The following is a 26,555-nucleotide window of genomic DNA, read 5'->3' on the forward strand; positions in this document are numbered from 1 at the left end:
TTCCTCCTTCTTAATAATGGCGTCTCAGATTTTATGCAGATTATTTCTCTGTGAAGTTCTTCCACGTTTGAAATGCCCTGGGCTTGCCTGCCATAGCTCAGACACTCATTAACATCCTCGCCATGCAATTGAAAAACAAGCAGGAGAAGGAGCGTGTTTGAAAGCGGCGCTGCCTTCCTGCGGGCTGAGCCCCAGGAGAGCCCCTTGTCCTCCGTGCCTGCATTGGGTGTCATGGGAATGGTGAGCCCCATCTCCCCAGAGCTCAGGGAGCGGGGGTGATGGGCCTCTGTGCACTTCAAAGTGGGCATGGGAGTCCAGAGAGACATTTCTCTTCTTGAACGTGTTGAACAAAGGAATGCAAAAACTCACAACAGCTATCTTCAATTGTGAAAATCCAAATATCGCCCCCCTGATGAGCTGTGATTCAAAGTGACAGCTTTATCTGCCTTACATAATTCTAAAAAATGAGTAGGTTTTGGCTTCTGAAGCCACAATCCAAGCACTTATGCTTGACTGCAAGTGAAAGGGCAGTAGCCACTGGGACCCTGGGTGAAGGTATATATTTAAAGGGATCACTCAGTGTGTTTGCTTTGGCCTGTTGGTATGTATGCACAGCAGTGCTGTTACAAAGCAAACAAGCAGTGCTCACCTTCAATTAATTAAACAGTTTTTATCTCAAATTGCACAGCACAGACTTGCAAATAAGTTCTTCAGGGTGTCACTGCTATCTAAATCAATTTTTGCAAGTTGTCTTGATTTTTTTTTAAACTGCTCTGCCCTGGTTTGGAGTTGAAATAAGATATTTTCTCTCTCTTAAATTATCATGTGTGGCTGGGAGCTGTCATGTTGCTGCTGCATCTCACTGCCTAGGGCAAACAGTGTAGACAAAAAACATGACTGTTGCTAGCGATAGATATTGGCATCAGCCAGACCAGTTATCAGGCTTTACAATCTCATTGGCTTGGATTAACTAATATTTTTTCATGGAGTGAATAAATTACCATGTTTAGTTCTGTTTGCTCGTCTCCCCAGTGAGGGTTTTGTGTTGAAGCTCATAAACTGTTCAGGCATGCAGATGCCAAGATCTCCGTGCTGGGTCCCACCCTGACCTTACACTTGTGCTGTGGCCCAGAGTGGGATCTCAGCTGGCACCACCTCTCTGGCCCCATCCTGTTGCAGCCCAGCTTTGTTCCTGGGGAATGCCCACATGTGAGGAATGTGATGGGGTTGTTTTGGGGCTCCTGTGCAAGGAGCTGCTGTCCCCAGCCAAGCATCACAGGGTGAAGTTCAGATACTTCCCAGCACCAGCCTTCAATTTTAGTCTGGGTGAGAGGGACACAAGCTTTCCTTTCTCTGCTGAGTCACAGCTGGAGTGGTCATTTCTGTGGCCCCCTTCCCTCTCCCAAGCTAAACCAGCCCCCCTGCCTTGCTGCTGGAGAAGAGTTACAAATCCACCACCCAGCCCTCCCATGCAGTGCCTTACATGATATTGAGATTGTCTCCTCTTCCACTGGAGAGAATTGTGTCCCACTTGAGGCTCTGCTTTTGGCTGAAGCTCCCGTGGCACTGGGAATTGTGATGAACAGAGGTGCCAGCCTGCCTTGGCCATCATGGCTGCATGGAACTTGATGTGTGCACAGGTCCGTGATGTGGGGGTGTCTGTCTTGACCTGTGGTTCTTTTAGAGTTTGTTTCTTCCAACCTTTTTGCTTACAAAGCTTGAGCCTTGCTTCCCTGTGGAGCAGGATCTCGGTAACCCCCGGCACAAACGCGTCTGGCTCCGTTGTGCCTCTCCCAGGCCGTTCTGCAGCGGCAGCACAAGAGGGGGCTGGCAGCACACCCTGCGGGCCGGGACCCCCTGCCCGCCCCGGGCCGCGCCAGATGTGCGGGGGCAGCCCTGGAGACCCCTGCTCCTGCCTCCCTGGCTGCATCTGGCAGATGGAGGAGCAGGGAAGCTGGGACTATAAATAAAGTGAACAAAAGCATAAAGAGCACTGAGAAGGCAGGGGAAGGATGTCCTCAAATTCAAAAATCAGCTCGCAGCTAATCCCTAGCACGGTCCTCCAGCTCTAAGGAGGGTCCCTGCCTGCATCCAGGGCCAAGCAGAGCTGTCACAAGGCAAGCTGAACCCTTTCCCTCTCTTTTTCAAGTTGTTTTCAGGTTATTTTACTGGCATACTCTTGCCATTCTTCAGAGCCAGACCCTGGTAGCCAGTCCTTCAGGCTCATGCCCTGGGGCTGGTGCCCCTTCCTGCAGAACCTGCAGCCTGAAAGTTTGTCTTCCACCATGTGGAAATTTGGGTGATGGGAGATGGAGGGAGTTCCCTTGTCCCAGGTTGAGCAGAATCTGACTTTCTTTCATCCTCTAGTAGCTTGTGACTCTGTAAGGGCTGGAGAAGGAGGAGCAAGGATGCAAAGACACATGCTCACAGCTTTGGGACTGACAAGGCACAGAAAGGCCATCTGCAGCTGTGGAAGCACAATGAGCCCAAGCGGGCATGGAGCTTATTGATCACAGCCCAGCATGGGACCAGCTGCCAGCCAGCCATAAATATGGAGCAGAGGCATGCTCGTCTGCACCCAGGGCATCTTCATCAACAAAACCAGGACAGAGCCTCTGCCTCCCTCATCCATCAGGCTGAGGCACTGAGGCACTCCTTAGGTCTCAGGTTAGATGTTTTCCCAGTCCAGGGATATCAGTGCAATGGGGGTGAAAGGGCTTGGTGGGAACAAGCCCTGCTCCTCTAACAACAGAACACTCCCTCTCCTTACCCCGTGGCCAAGGTCATCAGCTGAGTCCTGAAAACCCACCTGCTCTTTCTGGGAGGCAGGGTTTTATGGCAGAGGAGCTGCAGTTTATGGCACCGTGGAGAAATATGTGGGATGTGCTTGGCAACAGCAAATGGAAAGTTAGTCTATTAAACAGTAAATTATCCCTCCAATGCATCTTCATTGAGGAGGGTTAATGAGTGGCTGCAGGCAGAGTGAGTGGGAAAGAGTGTGTGTGTATGCACAGCATGGATGTGGAACAATTGCTACATCTGGGGACCCTGGAGCCCCTGATCCAACAATAGCATTTCCATGTGCAAGGCGCTTCACAGACACCTCCTGGCGTGTGGTTTATTCAAACCAGCTCTGCAGAGCTCCCAGCGCTCGGTGTGTCCAGCCGTGCTGGGAACAGCATCTCCTCATCTGCGTCCGGGCTGCTTGGTGCTAATGTTCTCCTTGCAGGCTAGAGCTGGTTTTGGGAAGCCAGGCTGCAGGGCTCAGCCCCTCTGCTCAGCCACACCACAAAGCAGGGATGCAGTGCCTTGCAGAGTGTCCCCCTCCTGCTGTTCCACAGTTGTTCAAGGCAGTGGGACAGACTGGGTTCCCCCTGCCTGGATGGTTCCTGTTGTGTTAGGCTGGGTCCAAATCCACCTGCTTGGGAGTCCTGGCACCTCCTGCACCATCCCAGAGCAGTCAGTGCATGCTGTTCCTTTTGCTTGGTCCCAGTGGTGATGGTGGCCAGGCAGTAGAGCTGCCCTGCTCCTGCAGTCAGGGGAGCCACCCTCGGAGAGCAGTGCTGTCTGTGTTTGCAGGGTGATGTGTTCACAGGGCAACACTGGCACTGTCTAGCGGGTGATGCTGGCTGTGCTCACAGGGCAGTGCTGGCACTTTGCAAGGCAATGCTGGCCACATTCACAGGGTTGTGAGGGAAGCCTTGTCCCTAGAATGACACAGGAAAGTGCACATCCCAGCCCTGCCTGCTGCTGCTGCTAACCAGGCAAGATTTACTGTGATCCCAGTGCCCCCAGCTGCCTGCACCACTCTATAACAGACCCATCAAGGGCATTGTCGTGCTACAGGAGCCCCATAGGTACCCGAGTGGGGCTGACACGTGGGCCTGCTCCCACACAATGCCTCACTCTCCCAAGCCCACTGTGTCAGCCAGGACAAAGGCAGCCTGGCCTCCCAGCAGGAGCCAAGCTGGCCAGGCATGACAGATGTGGCCCAGGACAGCCCGGCAGCCCAGCCTGCACAAAATCTCTGGGGGACACTGGAAGCTGAAGGTTATGGCCACTCTGCTCCCAGCACATCTCCAGCTGGATCTTACAGCCACTGCTCCCCAGACAGGTGCTGCTGGTGGAAGGAAGGGCTCAAAGCACAGCCCCAGTGCAAGGGGTGACAGATCCTGCAGCTGGCAATGCTCCTCAGCAGGGAGGTTGGAGCAGGCACCATGCACGTGTGCTTGTGTTGGGTTTGTGAGGCAAGGCTTTGTAGCAGGGGGACTTCTGTGAGAAGCTGCCAGAAGCTTCCTCCATGTCTGATGGAGCCAGTGCCAGGCAGCTTCAAGATGGATCGACCAGTGGCCAGGACTGAGCCCATCGGTGATGGTGGTAGCAGCTCTGGGATAATGTATGTAAGAAAGGGAAAACTTTCTGCAGAGCACCAGCAGCAGCTGTAGAGAAGAAAGAACATGTGAGAGGAACAACTCTGCAGACACAAAGGTCAGAGAAAGAAGAGGGGAGGGGGTGTTCCAGGCACCAGAGCAGAGATTCCCCTGCAGCCTGTGGTGAAGCCCAGGGTGAGGCAGGATGCACCCCTGCAGCCCATGGAAGTCCACAGTGAAGCAGAGATTCCCCTGCAGCCTCTGAAGGACCCCACACCAGAGCTGGTGGATGCCCAAGGGAGGAATGTGAGAAGTCCCTGTCCTGAGGAGGAAGACACAGCAGAGATGAAGTGTGATGAACTGACCACAGCTCTCATTCCCCATCCTCTCCTGTCACTGGTAGGGAGGAGGTAGAGAAAACTGAGAGTGCAGCTGAGCCCAGGCAGATGAGAGGGATGGGGAAAGGTGTTTTTATGATTAGATTTTATTGCTTATTACCCTACTCTGATCTGATGAGTAATAAATTTAACCAATTTCCCCAAGTCAAGTCTGGTTTGCCCCTGTTGGTAACTGGTTATCTCTCCCTGGTCTTACCTTGATGATTTCTGATTATATTTTCTCTCCCCTGGCCAGCTGAGGAGGGGAGGGACAGAATGGCTTTGGGGGTCACCTGGTGTCCAGCCACAGCCAACCCACCAGACCCCTACTGCCTGTGTTTTACACACTTCTGCTCTGCAGCAGTGCCTGATCTCACCCTGAAAAGGCTGAGCACTGCTGTGGATAGCCACAGCACTGCTTCAAAGCGTGTTACAATGAACCAGGTGTGCTGCCTGCCCTCTGCATGCCCAAATCCAGGGTACAGCACACTGCCTTGAAGCCCAGCATGCTGGAAGGTGCTATCATGGGACCCAGTGCCAGCCCAGCCCACGGCAGAGCTAACAGGGGCGAGCTGTGACCCACCCTGGGTGGGAGGAAATGCCAGGATGCTCCCCTGGGGGGCTTGGCTTAAAATTGGCAGCAATTTTTTGTTTGAAGCTTTGTAGCTGCTTCGCATCTCTTTGCACGACAGGTCTGGCGCGTACCCTGGAACCCTTCCCCAGATCTTCCCATGGAAACTCCTACAAAAAAAAGCTTCTGCTTCATTTTAACCAAACCCAGAGCCCATCAGACGATCCAGATGGTCTCTCTCTCTATCAAGCAGTTTGGCCCAAATCCCGGTGGCAGACGGCAGGACCAGGCCTCCCCTGATAAAGAAGTTTGGGGTTTATTTTTCTCCCTGCTCCTCATCCATATTCAGAGGAACCCTGGGATTTTCCCAGGCAGCTGTTGCTCTCTGAGGCCCACCCCATCGGGGTGCCTGGGTGACTTGGATCACCCAAATGCGCCAGGGCTGAGGTTTTGGCACACAGCCTGTCCCCCACGCTGCTGTCCTGGCCCAGCCAGCCCTTGCTGTGTTGGCAGCCCTGAAAGGTGTTGGCAGCTGGAGCAGATGCTGAGGGGTCAGCCACGGCTGGCAGCCCTGCTCAGTGGGATGCACCCTGGTGCTGGGGCACGGGGCACTGGCTGTGCAGCAGGCAGAGGCCAAAGCTCACAGAGAACAGCAGGAGCTGAGGTACCCACGGGAGAAAATGTGGATGTCAGCCTGAAATGGAGTTTTCAACTTCCCAGTCCTGTACTCCCACTGAAGCAGGACAGCTGGTGGTGGGCTCCAGGCAAGCCCGGCTGGCTCCTGCCTTTGCCAAGACCACAGCCCCGTGTAAGTGACTGGGTGTTGCTGCAGCTGGACGCAGAGGTGGACAGAGCTTGCTTCTTCTGCAGATCACAAGGATTTGCCTGGGGCAAGTGCTGCAAAAATGGAGGAAACAAGATCCCTCACTCACTCCCGCCTTCGTGCCAGCACCAGAGGTAAAGGGCAGGTTAGGAAGACCTGGTTCTGCTCTGCCAGCCAAGGGGTGAAGGGGAGTTTGTGAGGGAGGGCTGCCACAAGCATCACACTGACAGCAGCCTTTGGGGGCACCAAGCCATTCTGAAACAGCCTTCACCCCCCAAAATTCAGCCAAGGTCTACAGTTCAGACCCCTTCAGGTGCCACTGCCACCAGGGTCTCCCTGTGAGCCCCAGGACAGGCTGCAGGGACACCTCTGCAGCAGCTATGCCAGCAAGGGGTCGGCTCCCGGAGTCCTGGGAAGCAGCTCATCTTCCTTGCTGTCAGGGCTGCTGGGTAGCAACGAGGAACAAACCCCTTTCATCCATCTCAGGCACAGCTTCCTCCCGGGACTGGGGCCAGAGGAAGGAGATGTCACGAAAATGCAGACAGATGATGGGAGCCGGCATTTGGGATGGAAAAGAGCTGCTGCTCTGGGCCAAGCTGGTGCAGCCCTGAGTGTGTGTGAGGTGGCCCTCGCTGGAGCAGCACCCCAGGCAGACACCTCCCTCTTGCCCTGATTAAGGAGCTTGTGGAGCTCCAGTGCACTGGGCATTGATTTAAGAGGGACTCCGGCCCCTGGGACCTGCCACCCTCCCTGCAAATATCCACCACGCCCTGTTGCACTGGTGTGTCCGTGCCCACACACCACCCTCCCACTGTGCTCCTACAGCACAACAGGCTCCCATCTCCCCTCTTCCATGGATTTACTCTCCAGAAGCCAGGGCTGGGTTGGGCACATCAAAATACCTGCTGTTTTTTTAAAAGACCTAGCAGTTGGACCCATAGTGTTACAAGTGTTTCAGGTGTAATTAATAAAACAGGTGACCGGCCCTCCTGGTTACACCCACCTGCCTTGCATTTGCAGATTTCAGGGGAAAAAAATGGAAGGCAATAAAATGAATGCACTGTTTGTGATTTTGAGATGCCAGCTGTTTAGGGCCAAACTTCTAAGATTTCTCGGCTTCACTTCCTTTTGCATTGAAATAGGTGTATTTTGCTTTGTTCTTCCCTGTAGGTTAGCTAAAAAGACATTTTGGTTATCTTCTTTTTAATGGTGTTCCTCTAGAATGGAAAAGAACGTAACTAATGCCACGGCCAGGAAGATTTGCCGTTTGTGTGTGGGGCAAAGAGCGCAGCAGAGCTGCCTCCCAAGCAAGTGCCTTCTGCAGGCTGGAGTGCTGAGCCGCGGGGCCGGGCACCATCCCCGTGAGGAGCCTGAGCTGCGGTCCCGTGGCTGCCAGCTCCCCGTGCCCCGCCGGGCCTCTCTGGGTGACGGCATGGGGTGTCAGGCTGCGGGGTGGGAGGCAGGCCGGGGCTCCCCCAGGTACACCAGGGGATGCCAAAGCTCTCGGCGCCCCCGAGGAGCGGTGGGAATGCCCTGGCAGCTCGCAGGCTGTTTCTCCCCGGGCTGCCGCTGCCCGCAGCCTCTCCCGCAGAACTCGGGCGAGCCCGCCGTCCCAGGTGGGGACACCGATCCAAGCCCTCCTTCCTGACGGCCGGAGCGGCGCAGAGCCCCGACGGCCCCGGCCCGGCCCGGCTCGCCGGGGTACCGGGGCCCCGCCGCTGTGCGCCTGCAGCGGCACCACGGTGGACTGCCACGGCTCGGCCCTGCGCGCCGTGCCCCGCAGCATCCCCCGCGGCACCGAGCGCCTGTGAGTACCGCCGCGCTTTGTCCGCCGCCGGCTGCGGGAGGGCGCGGGAGCCCGGCGGGTGTCCGAGGGCCGCTGTCCCGAAGCGCCGGGGGAGCGGGGGCCGAGCCCCGCGGGTGCGGGACGCGCTCCGAGCCGGAGCTGTGTGCGGGAGCGCGTCCGGGGTGCGTGTGGGAGCGGGGCTGGGCAGCGGCCGGTCTGGGCTGTGTGCAAGTGCCCGCCGTGTCTGTTCGGGGCAGAACGCGTGCGAATGCCCCTGGGGCCGCCCGAAGGGTGCGTGGGGGGTGATGTGCGGTGTCCCGCTACGCCCGGGGCTCGGGTGTCTGTGAATTCCCGTCCGGAGGATTCGCGTGCAAGGGCCTGCTGGGTGAGTTTGCACGCATCATCCCCTTCCTGAGGGAGGTGCAGTACCCGCCGAGGTGGGGAGCAGGGTGCGTGTGTAACCCTTTCTCTGTGAGGGTCGTGCAAGGGGTCCGGCATGTGCAAGAACCCGCGTGTGCCAGCCTTTGTGCAAGTATGTGCAGCGGGGCTGGGATTAGAGCAGTGCCCGAGGGAGTGGGTTGCTCCGGGGGGTATTTGCGCTGGGGCAGCCCTGAATGGACTGCGTGTGTGGGTCCCTGAGCCCCACGGCACCCCCGGCAGGTGGGTGGCCACCCCTCCAGTGCCTTGTCACAGGGTAGCTACACAGGGGTTCTCTGAGGGCTCCCGTCACCCCAAGCCTCTCCCTCGCACCCCTTTGTCCCCAGGAAGCTCTCCTGGGAGTGCTGCACATCGTGTTAGGACCAGGTCCCATTGCCCCAGCTCCTTTTGAGATTCCCCCAAGGTGTGACGAGCCTTCAGCCATGCAGATCACCCATCAGGAGCCAGCTCACCCATCCCCTCCAGTCCCCTGTGGCTGCACCTCACTGCTCACCAAATCCCTTGCGACGTCCTCAGGGGTGCTGGGAGGTGTCCCTGGTCTCAGCCGGGCCCCATGAGGAAGGCTTTTCTCTCAAGTCAAGGTCCAGCCGGCTGTGTGGGTCCCGTGTTACCTGCTGAGCTCCCCCGGGCAGGAGGGGGACTGCTGTGCCTGGCTGGGCAGGTCTGCCTGCCTGGGCTCCTGTGGCCAAGCAGGGAGAGCAGCATGAGCTGAACATGTCCAACCTGCTGCTGGCAGGAGGTTCCTGGCATGCTGGAACCCAGTCTCAGCAGGAGAGCAGAGCTGTCCCCAGCCTGTGCCCTCTGCTCAGCAGCAGCAGGTGCCCCATCCCAGTACTGCAGTAGACCACAGTGGCACAGTAGCTGTCTGGCCCCGGCACCAGGCTGCTCCCACATCCCCCTTGCAGCTCAGGGAAGTGTTGAGCTGCTCTCTGCTTGGGCAGCAGAACTGCAGGATATGTTCTAGGACAGCCACACGCTGCTGCTGTGCCTGTGCTGGGCTGTTTGCAGCTCCTGGAGTTTGACCCTGCCCTTTGCCTGCAGATGGGCCAAGACCCTGCAGGCGAGGACTGCATGCATGGACTGCAGAGAGCCTGGCAGCTGCCGGGGCTGCACCCAGCAGGCAGCATCAAGAGCTCTGCAGGATACCACTTTAGAGGAGTTTTCTTTTCTCCCACCATAATTATCCTCATACAAATGATTATTACCCAGCACGGCAACCAGGCTGCTGTGAGTTGGATGCTATGCCATCCTATAGACCAAGCTGATGAGGTCTGAGACAGGATCCCCCTTTCTGCTGTGCCCAGAGCAGAGAGGAGGTTTATGCCTAGCCTGTACTAGCCCTTTCTGCCTCTTGGAGAGCTTAATGGGGTCCTTGGCATCAGCTCTCTGTGCACCTGGCTCCTGGGGAAAGGTTGGCATCGAGTTCCCACCTCTGCCTGCATCCAGTCCCTTGCTCAAATGAAGCAGTGCTGGGGTGAGCTAATGGAGGATGCCCTGTTGGGTGTCTCACTCCTGCTCTGGCAGGGCATCTCTCCTGCTCTGGGTCCTGCTTGTGTCTCCCATTCTGCCTCCACAGACCTGGTCCTCCATGCCTGCTGCCATCCAGCAGCATTGGGTTTTCTGGGTTTTCATGCAGCTGGTGCTGCCGGATCTTCTGTCTGCACTGAGCCAGACATGCTTGCTCTCTCGTGGGTGTTGTCTGCTGGATAACTACTTCCTGCTGTTTTGCACACCCGTGCAGGTGCTGGAGGGTGTCTGTGCAGAGCAGGTCTATCTCCTAGCAGTGAAATCCTGCTGTAACAGCTCGTAAGTGACTTTCAATTCCCTGTAAGCAGGCTGCAGCCTTGCAGTCTCCAGCTTCTCAGTGTTCGATGGAGCAAGGTCAGCAGGCAGCCACAGGGGAGTCTGCAGCAGGGACTGTGCCAGGACTTGCTCTCTGCAGGGGTCAGCTCTCTGTGGGGAGTCATCAGCCTCTCACCCGTGCCCTCCACTGCATGCCTCTTCTCCCAAGCCCTGAGATGCACAGCATGAGCAATGCCAGCCTCCCCACGCATCCCACAGCGGCAGTGAGCTGTGATGTCCCTGCTGTTGAATTTCTTGCCTGTTGCATGCCAGTGCAGTGTTTAGAGCCTCGAGGCTTTCTGCAGCCTCCCACCTGGCTGAGCCCCGTGGTGGCGGGGGTGAAGCCCCAGGACAGGGCAGCCCTGCTGCTGCAGCCGGGCCTGCTGGCACTGCCATTGTGGGGACAGCATGCTGTGACAGGGTTTGTGCTCCACTGCTTTTGCAATACACCCTTTTCCTTTGAAGAACAGGGAATTACTCGCCTTGCAGAGTCACTGCAACTTTGGAGAATCATGGGCTGGGGAAAAAATGTCTTGTCTTCTGTTTCAGTTTGCCCTGTGATACCTTCCTGGTGGGTGCTATGCTGTAAGGGCTGCAGATGTGTCTAGATGGACCATGAGTGATGGTTGCATGTGGGGGACACAGGACCCCTCTTCCCCTGTACCAGGGCACAGCACTTTGATCCCTAAGTGCCTTTTAGTCTGCAGCCCAGCATAAATGGGAGTTATGCACCTGCCCTCTGGCTGGATCAGGGCTGAGCAAGGTGGGAAGCAGCGGAGTCTCTGGGCGCTTTTCACAGATGCCTGTGCTCCTGCCTACACTTCTGGCAAGCACAACAGAGGCCTGAAGGCTTTGTAGGCAGGATGAGGTGATAATCCTCCAGCACTGCAGTGTTATCTGCTTCCAGGAGTCCCTCAGGCCACAGCCACCAGAGAAGAGTTGTGGGAGAAGGTCACGATTCCCTTCCCCATTTGCTTGCCTTTCTTTCTTTTTTCCTTTGAAAGTGTCCCTGAAGAGCAGACTGCCTTGTTGAGGAGGTGGATAGCTCTCCCCATGCCAACAGGATCAGTGCAAATTTGCCACTGTCAAATGGCAGCTTCCAGCCCAGCTCTTTGCTTGCAGGGGATGAATTGGCTGTGATGGCGTGTCACTCTTCCCTGCTACTGAATTTTTTGGCTGACAGATGAGAGTTGCCCCTTTTGCCTCCTCTTTGATGAGCAGAACATCCCCCATCTCACTGGGGGCTGTGCTGTGTCCCTCCCACCATGTGGAAGGCAGCAGAGTTTGGTTTGGGGGTCCCCATCACTCTTGGCTCTGGCTTTTGATTTCCAGGGTTCCTAGCCTCAGCATTTAATGGGGCTTCTGTTTGCCTTGTTCCCAAACTTTGGGGGTTTCCCTGTGCTGAAATGGGCCCCATGCAGTCTGTAGCCAGCCTGCCATCCCTCTGTCTGCATTGGTGGAGGGAAGGGGTGCTGAGCTACAGCCTTTGGGTGTGGGAGCACCATGTCTGCATCTGAAGCACTCTTGCATACTGCCCAACCATCCCCTGCCAAAATTCCAGCAGCAAGCTCTTGTCCAGAGCATGTTTAATCCATTCACCTGCATCTACCCCTCACCAGTTAATCAAAATGTCTTGCAGCAGCCAGGCTGGTGTGTCACAGCAGCACCCCTGCATTCCACTCCAGTTGTTTGGCTGCTTCTCCTTTCAGGGGCTTCAGGGAATGCTCCTCCTTAGGGAGCACCTTGAGGAAGTCCACCTGTCCCTTCCCTAAGTGCCCGGGCAAGTTCCCAGTGGGCAGTCTGGTTGCAGAGGGTCTGCTCAGGCTCTGCAGAGCTTGGAGCAGGATGCAGGACCTTTGTCCAGCCAGGGCAGTGCTTGGCTGGCCCTGCAGCCCTCAGCTCTCAGGAGAGATGGTGCTGGGCACTGGGAGGATGCAGGCTGGCTTGGGAAGGTAGCCTGCCCAGCCCACTGCAGTGGCTTCCTTGGGAGCCTTCCTGGACAGAGGAAATTTGCAATTCTATTCCAATTTCTCCCTTCAGCTACGTCCAAGGCAGATGCTGTCTATATATTGCCATGGTAACGCTGCGTTCTCACTCTCTATGGAATTGCATGCTGGAAAAATATTAGTTTAAAAAACTATGTCGTGTTTGTATTGACTGAAGTGGAGGCTGATAGCGGAGGATCTATTGTCCCCTGGTTGGGAAAAGTCACCAGTAACAGGCAATAAAGGCAGGCAGATTGGCCTCTGGTGACCACTTCTCACCCCACACAGCAATTGCTTCCCTATAAACCCTTCCCTCGCTCTGTTTTATTGCATCCTTTAAAACAGATATTTTTGCCTTAAATGTGCTGCCACTTTGGTCCTCCAGAGTGATGCATTGTGCTAACAGCAGTTCCTCGCTGCTGAGGTGGGAGCAAGGAGGGGGAATTGTTTCCAGCTTTAATTGTGGGTCTCTCACGTGCACCTGCAAATGCTGTGGCTGCTGTGCCCAGGTCCCAGGGTGGGCTGGGCACGGTGGCCACAGTGCCAGTGCAGGGCAGCAGAGGCAGAAACAGTGCAGTTCCAGAAACACACTCCTAACAGGACCTGCATTTGCTTTGGGTTTCATTCTCCCCTACTTCATTGTTTCCTATCAAAACTCTGGCTGGCAAAAGAGTGAGGCAGCTATGGAAGGCAAAGGATGCATGAGGGACCCCCACAGGGCAGCAGAGTCTGGGGGAACAGGAGGGATTTGGGATACCACCAGGGTGGTGTGGACAGGGAAAGGGTGTCCTGTCCAGGGAAAGGTGTACAAGGCCATGGCCTCCCCCTGAAGAGGGGCTTTTCCTGTGTCCTTGCTCTGATTTGCTCTCTGGCAGACTGGTGGAGCAGGACGTGCATGTGGGCAGCCAAGGGAGCCTGTCTTTGTGTGGCTTCGGAGTCCTTCGTGGTTCCCTGCCCACTCCAGAGGTACTGGTGCTGCAGACGCATCCTCTTGGTCTTCATTGCTACTGAAATAACTTTTTATAAAACCTGAGAGGCAAGGAAATGTTTCTGTGCATGTTTTGCTGAAAAGCGGTAAAAACCGCAGTTGTGCGTTAGCAAATGGCTCATCCCAGGGGGTTCGGACCCAGATCACTGCTCCTGGCAGGCCTCCAGTGCCAGCTGCTCAAGGCCAGCTCCAGCAGCTGGCCCCTGTCCCCACTCGAGGGACAGCCAGGGATGGCAGTGGCAGGAGGGGAGAGGAGCAGAGGTTTTTGCTGTACAGCACCAGGATGCCAGTTAGCAATGTGAGCAGCAAGGACAGCCAGCTCCTTGGGGTCCTTGGGTCGTGCCACTGCTAGAAGTGAGAAGGAAATGAGGTGGGATGAGGGGACCTCTGCATGGTGTTGGTGTGGGGGTGGCCCAAGGCTGTCCCCTCAAGAATCATCTCAGACCTGCCTGCTACACTGAGGCTCTGAGGCTGTGCTGACTGCCTGCTTCCCCAGCATGCATTTTGGATGCACTTGCTGCTCAAAATAGCAGAGGCAAGTGTCCTATGGGGGAGAGAGGCTGCTAGAGGAGGAAGATCAGAAAAAGGGAAGATTAATTTTTAAAGCGATGCAGCCAAGGAGCAGCCCTGGGCACCAAGTGTGAGAGAGATGCAAGCTCCTGGCCCTGGATATTTCTTGGTTGGAGGAAGCCCTGCATCCCAAATGGGATGCTCCAGGAGACCCATCTGCTCTGGGATTGAGCAGGCATCTGTAACTCAGCAGTTCAGGTGCACTTGGCCTCTCATCTCTGGTGTGAGCAGCTCTGGGAGGGAGAAGCCAAAGAGGTTTTGCTGGGGAAGATGCAAAGTGGAACTCAGTCCAATGAGTGGCAGGATGAAGCCTGAGGGCTGGGCAGCCTCCCCTGCCCTGGGAAGCACAGGAGCTACAGAGCAGCCCCTCTCCAGGTACTCAGCACAATGTAAAAAGCCAAATTTTGTGGGTATCCCAGAAAATTTGTCCTCTTGGCTGAGTCTCAGTTTCCACATTTGTGACACAGAAATGCCCTGCTGCCTTTTCTCTCTCCCGCTGGGGTTCAGGGAGGTTATTTATTAATTTTTAACCTGAAGGTGGTACACCACAATGCTGTGTGAGTGTAAAGCATTCCCTGACTGCGAGCAGCTAATGGCTGTGGCATGAAAACCCCAGAGAGAAGTTAGGAGGACAGAAAGCCTTCCGGATCCTCACTGTTACTTGCATGATCGATGCTGTTTGTAATGCCTAAAGATCTGTCGTGATGCTGATCTGCTGTAGCACCTCGTAAAAGCCCACAGAGCCTCCCGTGCTGTGGGGCCATCGCTGTGTTGGGGCTGGGCTCCCCTTTGGCTCAGGTCAGTAGTTCCCAGATGAGCCCAAACAGCACAGCTGCTCTTGCTCTGCTTGTTGGGCACCTGCAGGCAGCTGGCAGGGGTGGTGCTGGCAAGGCACCTGTGAGTGACACCCTAAAGGGACTTCCATGTATCCCTTGGGCACCTTTGCCCTTGAGGGGTCTGGGCTCCAGAGAGCTGCTCAATGTGCTGCTGCTGCTGGAGGGGACCAGCTCTCACAGGACTGGGAGGGCCTCTGCCCCACATTTCCTTGTTTGAGCAGCTCAGTCAGCCTGTGCTGGGGCTAAGTTACATTCAGGCAGCCGGATGAAATCTTGAGAAGACTTGAAAAATGCAGTAAAAGTGTAGGATGAAAGGTTGCAGCTGCTTTGTCCCCCAGTGCTGAGCACAGGGGTCAGCGTGGAGTCTAAGCCATGTTTTCCATTAGCAGTCTGTGTGATGGGACACAGTTGCAGATGCCACCAGGCTGGGAGAGATGTGAGAGGGCTGGAGAACGGGCTGAGGTTTCAGAGTGGGCTTGGTGAATGGGAGGAATGAGCTGAGAGAAAGGAAGTTGTTGCCTGGGGACTGGAGGAAAGTGTTGGTGGGAGGCAATCACCAAAAGCACAGATGTGAATGGGAGCACAGAGCGGGTCCTGCCCCTGCAAGTCAGGGAGGCTCTGAGGAGAGCTGTGCCCTTGGGGCTGGGGGATTGCTGTGGGCAAGGGAGCACCAGATCTCTGCACCAGGGTGGCCCGGGCAGGCAGAGATGGGGTTCATCTGCTGTGGGAGGGGCTCAGGTCAGAGTTTTGATAATGGTCCTGCAGGCAGGAGCAGCGACGTGCTGGAATAAGGCACGGGGTGGTGTCAGTGCCTGTCCTTGAAGGAGCAGTGCGTGCATCTGCCTGGATTGATGGAGGGTGCCAGAGGTGGCTGTGGGGTCGTGACTTTCCAGCCTTCATTTCTCTGCCTCCCTGATTATTATCTGGCACTGCTGGCTCCAGCTGGGGTCAGGGCTCTGGGATGAGGGCTATGGAGCTGCTGGGGGGGGAGCCATGCCCTGGGGGCTGGTGCTCTGAGGCAAGGGCAGGAAAGGCAGGGCAGTGAGGAGGGAGGGACAGACTCATGGACAATACATGTACCAAATCCACCGGGACCAGGGCAGGGGCAGCTGCAGGCACCCCAGGAGCACGGATCCTTCTCCACCAGCCCCTGCAGCCACTGCCCAGAGCTGTGGGCACCTGCTCTGTGCTGGCCCTGATGGGCCAGGGCACATTTTGGTGCTGGTGGGTGCAAATGCAGGAATCCATCTCACAGACTTTCCCTCTGCATTCTTAAAAGCGGGATTCCAGGGAGCAGAGCAGTTAGGATTTCTGCCTCAGCAGGAGAGCAGAGCTGAGCTGAGCCACAAGGACAGGAGTCACATGTGTGCTGAATAGCTGATGCTTTGCAACGGAGTGGGGATCCTGGGATTGTGCTGTCTGCTCCTTCCCGCTCCTGATAAATCAGTGCCCAGGGAAATATCATTCATGTTGGCTGTATTTAATAAATTAACTCTCAGCATTTGTGCTCTCTGAGGTTGTTACTGAGTTAGTGTAGCTCCAAACCCTGCAAAGGGAAAAGAAACATCGGACCCCCTGGGAATGGATAAGCCATCCAAAGCTAGAAACCAAATATAAACCCAGACTATGCAAATCCAGTCTAACGAACCCTGCTGCAGCACAGACATCCCATCTGGGAGTGGGATGATCCACAAGCAATGTAGCAAAGGGACTGATTGTTTTAATGACTTTCCTCTTCCCAGGGAGAAATGGGAGGGGGGTTTCTGAAACTTGAGGGTTGCAGATGAAAATTCTCTGCCTCTCCATCAGCAGTGTGAAATTTGGAGTGCTGGTGGGTGGGGGCAGAGGAAGGCAGCCTGAATGAACTTGAGGATGCTTTCTGGTGTTAAATCCTTTGAATTGGCGAGGAAAGAGCACGCCCTGTGTTTCTGCTCTCAAGTCATAGTCCAGAAATACAACCAATCTGCTTGGCAGCTCCCCAGACACATCAGTCCTTATTGAAGCTCTGCTGTGTGGAGCAGGGCAGAGCGTTTTGCTTCACTAGGAAAGGGCATGGAGGCAGTGGGTGAGCAGCTGAGCAGCAGGGATCTGGCTTTCTGGGCACTGCAGACTGTAATTTATCTCCATGAGGAACTGAAGGGGGTTCAGAGGGGAAAAAATGTCATGAAGTTAAATGGCAGTGTTGCCTCGGCATCCTTACAAATAAGCTTTACCTGCTGTTCGTTCCCATCTTGGCTGCAAAGGCCATCATTTACCTGAACAAAGGCATGGGAGGATGCTGGCAGCAGTTGTCAGGGAGCACACAGAGCCAGTTCCTGAGGGAGGAGGACTGTCAGGGGCCCTGAGACACAGCCCCACTTGGGGATTGCCACCAGCCCCACTGCTGAAGTTCCCCGAGGATGCAGGGAGCAGAGGTTGGGGTGGGATGTGCGGGCAGCAGACCCCAGGGTAGCTGCTCCTGCTGGTGCCTTCTGGTGCTACAGCCTTTGGGCTGCACTGTGCCAGCAGATGCCTTGGAGAGAGGGCAGAGCCTGGTTTTGGCATGGGCAGGGACTGGCCATGTTTAGTCTGTGGCTTCCACGGCTCTTTGGTGTTTCTTCATGTTTCCGTGCTTTGCCTGTGCTGTGCCTCTGGCTGAGGCTCTGAGGACAGCACCACCTTGGGCTTCGCAGGCTGAGGTCTCAGTCCTGGCTTTCAGGTTGGGCAGTTCTAAATCAAGGCTCTCTGCTCTGTCCCTCTGCAGTACTGGAGATGTCTCAACTTCCAGTTAGCATTGTATTGGAATTGTACAGTGGCTACACAGCCAGAGTAACATTAGGTATGTTTGAAGGAAGGGGACATGGGAGTCCTGCTGGGAACCCTCCCTCACAGCAGCTCGAATGGGTGCCATTACCTCCAGCTTGGTCTCCAGCGTGGCCCTGGGGATCTTCCTTCTTTGCCAAGGAACCTTTAGGACATTTGGAGAAAACCACTCCTGAAGCTGTGATTCCTCACTGCCCTTAGCTGACTCCGGGGCTGTGGTCCATCAGGAGGTGGGCACACCACTGTACATACCAAACGACCTCCTTTGTGGTGACAAATGTCCCTAAAACGTGTGACACACCCCAGATCTTCGTGCCGGGCATTTACAGCCTGACTGACCACAGCTTTTTCTCCCACTGAGAGGGTCAGGTCCTCGTGGTTCGGAGTCCCGTCCCCGGAGCCTGCCGCTCTCCGCCTGCTGCTCGGACTGGAGGCGGCGGAGTCTCGGGGCTGCAGGGTCCGACTGTGGGTTTCAGTTTAATCACTGGGGCTGAGGAACCTCTATTCATTCCGGCTCGCATTCATCTGTGTCCTAGTAACGCTGCTCTCCCAACCTCCTTCCCTGCGCGGCACACACGCTGGATAATGGCAGGAGCCCGGCAATCGCGGGGCTGAATAGCGCTGTAATTACGGGGCTATAATGGCGAGCTGGAACTCATTAGCCATTATCAGCCGTTTCAGCGGGACAATGGCAGCACCCCGGGGTGCGCGGCTGCGCCGCTGGCCCCGCACGCTGCTCGGCGGCCCCGGGGCCAGCCCGCCGCTCACCTCGGCCCCCGCACGCCTGCAGAACCCGGTGCAGGGGAGCTTTGGCTCTGGATGGGATGATGGACTGTGTATTCAGCCAGCCGTGTGACATGAGGCTTTCCTGGTTCCGCTGTCAGGGCTCAGGAAGTTACAGACCCCCGTGGTGCTGCCCAAGCACCCCAGGCTGCTCCACGGTGGTGCTTTCCTGTCTTATTCCTTCCCTGGCTCCAGCAGCTCATCCTTCACTTGACTGACTTCTCCTTCTGTAGTTTATGTGTTTTCCCCTTGATTTTTGTGTCTGTGTTCAGTGCACAGTGGGTCTCCAGCATGGGAGCCCTCCCTGGGCTCTGCCTTTGCGTGGGCATCCTCCATGCCTTGGCAGGCTGGCTTATGGCAAGGAGCAAACGCTGCCATGCTTTGGGATGTCTCCTGCACAGAGATCCCCAGCTCTGCAGACTGTGGGTCCCAGGGCTGATGATCCTGCTTGTCCCACAGCAATCACATCCAGTAATGCAGAAAGGCGCTGCAAAGCTGACTGTGAGGTGAGGTGTAAATCTGTGCAGCTTCTGGCTTGATGTATTTTAAAGCAGGATAATCCTGGCAGGAGCATGCTGGAGAGCATGGCTGAGGAGAGCTGGGGAAGGTGTAACCAGCAGGCTGGGAGCAGAGGCCCTGTGTGTCCAGCAGTGGGACACATGCTGTGCAGGTGCTCGGTCCTGGGTGGAGGTACTCCTTATTTCCACCAGCAGAACGAGCAAGGAGGGGCAGTATCTTTTTTCTGGCTGCACTGCCTGTCCCTGTGCTCACCCAGGGCTTTTGAATGAGAGAGCGATGGCACAAAGCAGCAGCTTGTCCTGTGCAAGCTTCTCTTGGCAGGTGAAACCTGAGTGTGGCTTATTCTGCAGGTAGAAGGTGTGAAATGGCTGTGCACTGAACCGGTGGTGATGCAAGGATAATGGCAGGAGCCATTATCATGTAAGTGTCACTTACACTTGTAAGTGTCTTGCAGCTGGGTATTTAGAGGGATCCTGCTGTTCTGGGGACTTTTGTTTGTTTCTTGTTACCCTTGCCTTCTCTAAACATCTCTGTGCGTTTGGGATGACCCTGCCAGGTGTCAGCTACGTTTGCAGAACCGGGTGACATGCATCCCGGGAGAGCATCCAGAATGGGAACAGGGAGGAGCCAGAAAGTCCCTTCCTCTTGTTGGTTATGGTTCATGAAAGATGCCAGCTTACCCCGGCACAGCCAGCCAGACCTGTGTGTGCCCAGCACTGCCGGTCACTGAGGATGAGGGTGAGCCAGGGGCCGTTCCTGGTGAGGGGCCACAGAATTGCACCAGCCCCCTCTGTCCTTAGTGCCCTGCCTGCCGTTTTTGGGGAGGTACTGGGGAGGCTTGGCTGCCTTTTGAGTGCTTCCTTGCTAATTTCTTCCTCTTCTCTCCGCAGGGAGCTCAATGGCAACAACATAACACGAATCAACAAGAATGACTTTGCCGGGCTGAAGCAGCTGCGTGTCCTGTGAGTTCCTGACGAGGGGCCAGATGCCCCCACCTTGGTGGATATTGTGCTTGGTTTGTGGCCCCTCCTAGGGCTGCTGGAGTTCGCCTCTTTCTGCGGGCTTCAGCCGGCAGGGCTGGAGGGCATTGTGTTGGGCTGAGCCTGGTGGATCTCCAGCTGGGAGACAGTGGGAAGAGCCTGGGTTGTGTTGAGGGGAGAATGGGAGTGAGGTACCCTGGGTCAGAAGAAGTGATGGGGGCACTGGGGACCACTTTTGCAGAAAGCTGACCCCTTCTCTCTGCAGGCAGCTGATGGAGAACCAGATCAGCGTGGTGGAGCGTGGGGCATTTGATGACATGAAGGAGCTTGAGCGGCTGTGAGTGTCTGGTCATGGAGGGAGGTTGGTGAGGGGCTGCTGGATTTAGTTACAGAGAGCATCCTTTCCTTTTTTCCTCAAACCCTAATGTATCGGTGCTGCCTGACTTCAAACAGCTTCTCTTCTGCGTGGCAGTGGTATTTTACAGTTTGGGAAGCACACCTATTTCTGTTTCTATAGATCTTAGAGTCCTTTCTGATGCTTTTGAAGTGAGGAGCAGGTTAAACACAAATGACTTCTGCTGTATCAGCTGTGTCCTGTGTGTTAGCAAGGGAGCTGTAAGTTCTGGTCCAGCACTCAGTAAAATAGCTCAGCAGTTTAAAAATCCCAAGCTGCTCGAGCAAATATGAGGAGCTGAGCTGAGCAGCAGGTTAAGAGCGCAGTTAAGCAGCAGTCAGCAGTTAACAGCTTGGAGTCCTCTCTGCATGTAATTACAACATCGTGAGTAGCTCTATTAGTGCCCCGTGGTTGTCCCTGCCTGGGATTGTGGTGAGCAGGATGGGGGTGTCCTTGCCAGGTGGGATGCTCTGCTCTATTGGCCTCTCTGAGCGAGCCAAAGTACCCAGCTCTGCGTGATGCATCCAGCTGGGCTGCAGATGGGGTCATTGCTTTGTACTCCAAACCCTGACCCTTTTCTTCTTTCCCTGCAGACGGCTGAACCGCAACCAGCTGCACACCCTGCCTGAGCTTCTCTTCCAGAACAACCAGGCGCTGTCGCGGCTGTAAGTGCCTTCTGTGCCCACAGGGCTCCCCTGGGGGACTGCCGTGGGTTTGGAGGGACACTGATGCCTCGGGAGGGTGCTGCTCCTGAGGGGTGTGCTGGTGGTTACACCGTGTTGTCCCAGTGAGGGCTCAGCACCCAGGGGAATGCACCCTGTTCCTGTGTGAGCCGAGCATGCAGCGAGGTGGGAAACGGGCTGTGACTTGCAGCAGACCCGAGACTGGCAGTGTTAAGGGTGTCCTTGTAACACGTGGGGATATGGGATGAGGTGCTGGCAGTCTGGGCTGGGTCTGGCACCGCAGAGTTGAGCTGAGCCTGCACAGTGTTAGGTGGAGAGGTGCTGAGAGCTCCTCAGCCTCCTCCCTAGGTGTGGATCACGGGCTTTGGAGCAGGGTGCCTTACACACTCACCCAGGTTCTCATCAAAGGAGGGTGAAAGAGGATGTCCCTAAGGGGGTCACAGTCACATTCTTTCCAGAGGCCTCCATGGGGCACAGAGAGCTCCACAACCCTGCTCAAGCGCTGCCTTTCTGTAGGTGTCTGGAGAAGGAGGGGGAAGATCCTGCCCTTCATGCCTGCTGCCCCCTCTTCACATTGCTCTGTGTGTCCCCATCCCTGCCTGTCCCTCTGCCCCTGCAGAAACAACTCCAGGGACTGTCTCTGGCTGTGCAAGCCCCAGCTCCACAGATCTCTCTGCTCCTCCTCCCTCTGTGCAGCAGCAGGCTGCTTGGGGAGGGCTGCTGGGGTTTTGATAAATATTCTCTGTTCCATATTGGGTTTCCCTTGCCTGGGGCTGTTTTGCTCAGGCAATGGTGCTTTCAGCAGTGCCAGCATTGTTCAAACAAAGTGTTTACAGGCTCTCAGCTATGTCAGGCACCACATACATTGGGAAGGGTGCTGTGAGGAGCAGAGGGTGCGTGCCAGACTGGGGCTGGGTGCTCTCCATCACTCAGAGAAGCAGCTTATACCCTGTGGATTGGGGTGGTGGTTGCCAGGACACAAGCTTTCTGCTTGCAGCATCTTGTATCTCCATTGATCAGCTGTGACATGAGGATGCCAGGTCCCTGCCGAGGCAAGGCAGGAATGGATGAAATAACTAAATGTGCTGAGATATTCCCAGGACAGGAATGGCCATGCTGGGGCCAGGCAGCCCTGTCTGTGCAGTCAGGCTGTGGCTGAGCCACTTTCTTCCAACAGTGCCAGGGAGTCAGTCCCAGAGCCCAGCCTGAGGCGTGTAATGAAGGGTTAAACACTGTGTGGGTTGCCAGTATGGGATGTGTGAAGTGGTGGACAGGTGCCAAAGATGGGCCTAGGTAATGGCAGCTGATAGCACAGGCGTTCAATTAATTATCAAATGGCATTTGTTGAGCTCAGCTGTGCCATATCATGGCGCCAGCAAGGGCCCATCCTCCTCCAGCCACCCATTGCATAACAGAAACACGGGCAGAGAATGATTTCACAAATACTGCTGTTTCCTTTTTAATCTTCTCTAGATTTTAATACCAGGCTCTTTCAACAAGCAAACCCCAAGAATTCGTTGTGGAGATGCAGAAGAGCAGCATGTGTGTCTCCTACACATGCAGTGTGCCCCTACACAGCTGCCAGGCTCACATGGAGCCAGGACTGTGCCACGGTGCACAGGGGGCTGTACACACCACTGAGGGTTTGAGAGGGCTATGCAAGATGCTCCTTGCAGCCATCTCATGTTCAGGTGCATTTCAGCCTTGTCCTGTTGTTTTACTGCTTACTGCAATGTGGTGGCTACTTCAAACCTTTTCCCTCCCACCCTGTCTTGAAGTTGTTTTCTGGCCATTTCTGCCATGGCAAACTGCCTGGATTCCAGCACCTGGAGCTTTTCTTGTTCAATCCGGGGCTGTGTGCATGGGCTCAGATTTTGCAGCTCCTCAGCTATAGCTGGTGCCATGTCTCGGGGAGCTTTGATGCGTGCTTGGAGCACAGGGTCCCTGTGATGAGCGGTGGGACTGGGACAGGGGACACACTGAGCCACCTTCCAGCCTCCTCTGCAGCAGGTTCCCCCACACACATTAATGAGGGTAGGGGTGCAGGGGTGCAGCGTTGGGGTCTGCCCAGAGAGCACATCCTGGCAGATCCACAAGTTCTGCATTTGTACAACACAGCCCTATGTGCCAGAGGACCTGCTGCTCCCTCCCCTTGAGGCTGCTGGTTGCTGAGGTGCTCAGGGATGTTTTGGGAGGATGGCAGGGCAGGGGGTGCCCTGGGTGGCTTGTCTAGACACACATGCTGGCTTAGCAGGAGGTGGGATCTGGACCAGTGGGATCTGGCCAGCCAGTGTGGGAGGTCATAAGGACACTCTTAAATTGCTGCAAACCCGGGTCAGGCTACAGGGATATGAGTCAGTGGGGAACAGGTTTAAGCTAAATTGAAATCAGCTCTCCTTGAATGAAACTGGAGCCTCCCCACTGGGCTTTGCACTTGTTTAACTGCTGAAATGGATCTGGGGTGGCCCCACTGCTCAGGACCCCCTCCCTGCCCGGAAACAGGCCAGGACCTGTGCTGGTCTAGGAAAAGAAGGCTCTTACCAGCACCATTTTTCTGCAAACCCTGATCTCCAGATCACTTCTAGCAAACAGCTTCCCCTTCACCCGCAGACTGCAGCCACCCGTGGCATGCTTGTCAAGTTCTGGAGTCCTTGCTAGGTTCTCATGTCCTCACACCATTGTACTGGGAGGTCTTGAATTAGCAAAAACTGCCTGAATGAGTCAGGCTGAGATCTGTTTAGTTGGGAAATGAGGCTGTCTGGTGACAGCTGAAGCAGAATGCAAGGGGTGGATTGCAGGAGCTGCTGAGGGCTGCTTAGATGGGCCCTTGGGTGCTGGCTGGGTGCTCCAGCCTTTTCTAGAGATGGTCTTGATGGATCTTTTTCAGCACATCTGTTCACAGAAGATGAAGGCAAGTCTGTTGAATCAGGGGTATGTAATACCCATAGAGCAGTTTCCCACTGTAACTTTTCTGCTGAACCTGATGAAAATTTTTCAGGAGCACAAGAGGAGTCTCTGAGGTTCAGGATGGGATGGAGAGCTCTTTGTGCACCTCCTGAGTGTCAGAGCCTCATCCACATTGTGGTACTTTGTGGTCTCCCCGCCCAGCCTGAGCTACAGTTGGTTACATGGAACTTGGCTGTACAGAGCATTTGTGCAACGGGATAATGGAAAGGGTTGGAGTTAAACCTGATCCGTCAGGGCTTAAGTAAACTGGGGAATGGCAGGAAAGGGCCAACGGGAAGCAAACCTCAAATGAGGGCATGGGGGAGGTGAGATGCCTGGAGAGGAATGTTTTCCCCTTGGAATTTGGAAATATTGAGCTGACGCCTGCCCAGAGCCCATTTCAGTCTGAGATGGTGGGGGTGGTCCTTGGCAGTGGGGCCAGGAGGCAGGGGACTCCCTGCATGGCCTCCTTTATTGATGTCCCCTGCAAGGAGTGGGTAACTCATTAAGCAGTCCTGGTGGCTGGAAATGGTGCTGATCTGAGGTTTCGCTGGAGAGCGCCTGACCTCAGTGACCCATTCTCAAACTGGGTTTAATTAAACTGTCAGCACTGGACGGAAGAACAAAGCTTTGTGGGCTCAGGGGGGAAGGCCAGGGTCCCCCAGCAGCTCACTGGGGAAGAACACTTCTCCTGCGAAGTGGAGGGCTGATAAAAAGATGGATCTTTCCTTCCAGTGAGGATTACCCAGGAAAGAAGGTGACCTCTTCTATTGCAGTGCCCGGTGTTGGTCCCCAGTGTGCCACAGCCGTACACATCTTGGCTCAGCAGTGGTGCACACCAGTACAGCCCTGATCTGATGCACGCCAGGAGCCAAGGGGATGCTGGATGATCTTTCACTATCTCTCCCAAGCTGGCAGGAGTTGGGGTTTTTTTCCCAACAGCCCCCAACAGAAAAAGCAAGCAGAGTTTCTCTCTGCTTCCTTGTGAGGGGAAGGATGAGACAGGAGTTTTGTAGTGCTCTCCCTTCTCTACTCAGCTCCCCTTAAAACCTCCTCCTGAAGCTGTTTCTAAGTCCCTTGCGGATTCTGGATGGGGGATGCAAAGAGGAAAGAGGAGTCTGGAATGGCTGTAGCAGCAGGGTGAGGACAGAGATGCTGCGGGCACATCATCAGGGAGGCAAAGACGTGGGCTGTTGAAATGTGCTAAAGGCAGCCAGGATGGCTATAAATAAATAGTTTTCTCCAAGGGAAGCCGAGCTGATGCGAGGGAGGAGAGGAGCAGTGGGTGCTTGTTGGTGAGGAGCTCTGGGGAGTAGCTCCTGCAGGGAGTCACAATCCCAGATGGATGCATCCACACGGGAGTGGCTGCCCAGTGGTTTCCCTCAACAAAAGCTGCAGTAGCTGCTCCTTGCTCAGGCAGAATAGGAGCTGAGAGAGAGTGAGCAGAGAGTAGGGGGAAAAATGTCTTATCTCCAGAAGGAGGGAGATTTAGGACACGGGCCGCAGACTGTCAGTTTCTGTCGGACCCATGCCAGCAAAAATGGTGAAGGAGATGGTGCCACATCTTAGCTGGCAGGCAAGCCCAGGGGGAAGGGCTGCCGTGCTGCTCTCACTCTGTAAGGGCAGGGGCTCCCTAGAAACAGCATTAACATCTCAATCAGGGCTGGTGACTTTCTGAGCCAGGGACATGTGAAATGTTGTAGGAGCTGGGGGGATTGTCACGCTCCCGTGAGACTCCTCCTGTGGCCAGAGCCTGCAGAGGAATAGTGATGCTCCGTGGCTGCCTCTGTCTGGGAGCTGACAGAGGAACCAGGGCTGCTCCAGACCCACCGTGGACCCAGGGGTATTTAAAGGGAGTTCTGAGCTGAGTGGCAGAGAGCACCACAGCTGGGTGTGCTGCCTGGTTAGGAGGGATGATATTATGGAAAGCCCTGGGGCAGGTTCCTCGAACCACCCCTGCATTTGGCTAAACCCAGCCCTAATTGCCTTTAGAAAAGCAGGCAGAGAAAAATGGAGGGCTGCTAAATAACTTGAGAAAATGCAAATGACATCCTTCAAGAAGGAGAGGATCACAACCACGCCAGAGGAAGCTGTGAGCTGAGTAGTAGCAAAACAGGGTGACAAGTGAAAAAGGAGCTGTCAGAGAAAGGAATAACAAAACAGGCCCCGCTCAGATGGGGCTGGCTGTGCGTGGGAGGTGTTGCTTGCGAGACTGTACTAGTGACCATTCCTCTTGGGGCTGCACCAGGAAAGCCCCCAGATAGGGAAGGCAGAGATGGAGGAAAAAACGTGTTCTTGTGATGGCTGGATAAAGGAGCGGTCCTGTGCCCCCACAGTGGGCAGTCATGCTGGTGCCAGGTGGGAGGTGTGGCTGCCAGGTGGGGACACTCTCTGGGGAGTGCATGTGCCACAGATTTGCTCCCTCCCAGTGGGGGAGGCTTGCCTGAGCCCCCTTTTCAATTTAGTGGGGGATATTTGGTGCCCGCCTGCTGGTTGGCTCCCTGGAAATGCTGTCACTGTGGTGGGCTGGCTCTGGCTGTGCCCTGGCTCTCCTGTGCCAGACACCCACCCCCACCTCCCACAGTCACTCCTGTTGTGGCTTTGCTTGAGGTTCACTCCCTGCAGGAAGGTTTTGTGCTGGTTCTGGAGCTCGGCAAGTGCCCGGGAGCCTGCAGCCGCTGTGTGGGAAGGGGCTTGTGGGCACAGCCTTGTGTTTTCATCTTTCCCAGCTGGAGCAGGGTTGCTTTGGCTCCTTGGGCACGTGCCCCTTTGCTCTTTGCGCACATGTGCATGTGCTGATGTTCTGTGCAGAGGTCTGCAGTCCAAGAGCAAAGTGCCAGAGAGCAGCTTTCCTGGAGCAAA

The 26,555-nt window shown here is 55.5% G+C and overlaps 1 protein-coding gene across 1 annotated transcript in view; it reads left to right on the top strand.

Moving 5' to 3' along the window:
* Positions 1-7,573: 7,573 nt before the first annotated feature.
* SLIT1 (slit guidance ligand 1) overlaps positions 7,574-26,555 on the top strand; it is a 59,959-nt gene continuing 40,977 nt past the window's right edge. The window contains exons 1-5 of the mRNA XM_039709056.1: positions 7,574-7,620; positions 7,733-7,948; positions 19,581-19,652; positions 19,936-20,007; positions 20,658-20,729. Of these exons, the coding sequence (XP_039564990.1) occupies positions 7,574-7,620; positions 7,733-7,948; positions 19,581-19,652; positions 19,936-20,007; positions 20,658-20,729 (479 nt within the window). The remainder of the gene's footprint in view (positions 7,621-7,732; positions 7,949-19,580; positions 19,653-19,935; positions 20,008-20,657; positions 20,730-26,555) is intronic.

Source organism: Passer montanus, unplaced genomic scaffold (genome assembly GCF_014805655.1).
Source record: "Passer montanus isolate IOZ18808 unplaced genomic scaffold, ASM1480565v1 scaffold21, whole genome shotgun sequence".
Classification (NCBI taxonomy): Eukaryota; Metazoa; Chordata; class Aves; order Passeriformes; family Passeridae; genus Passer; species Passer montanus.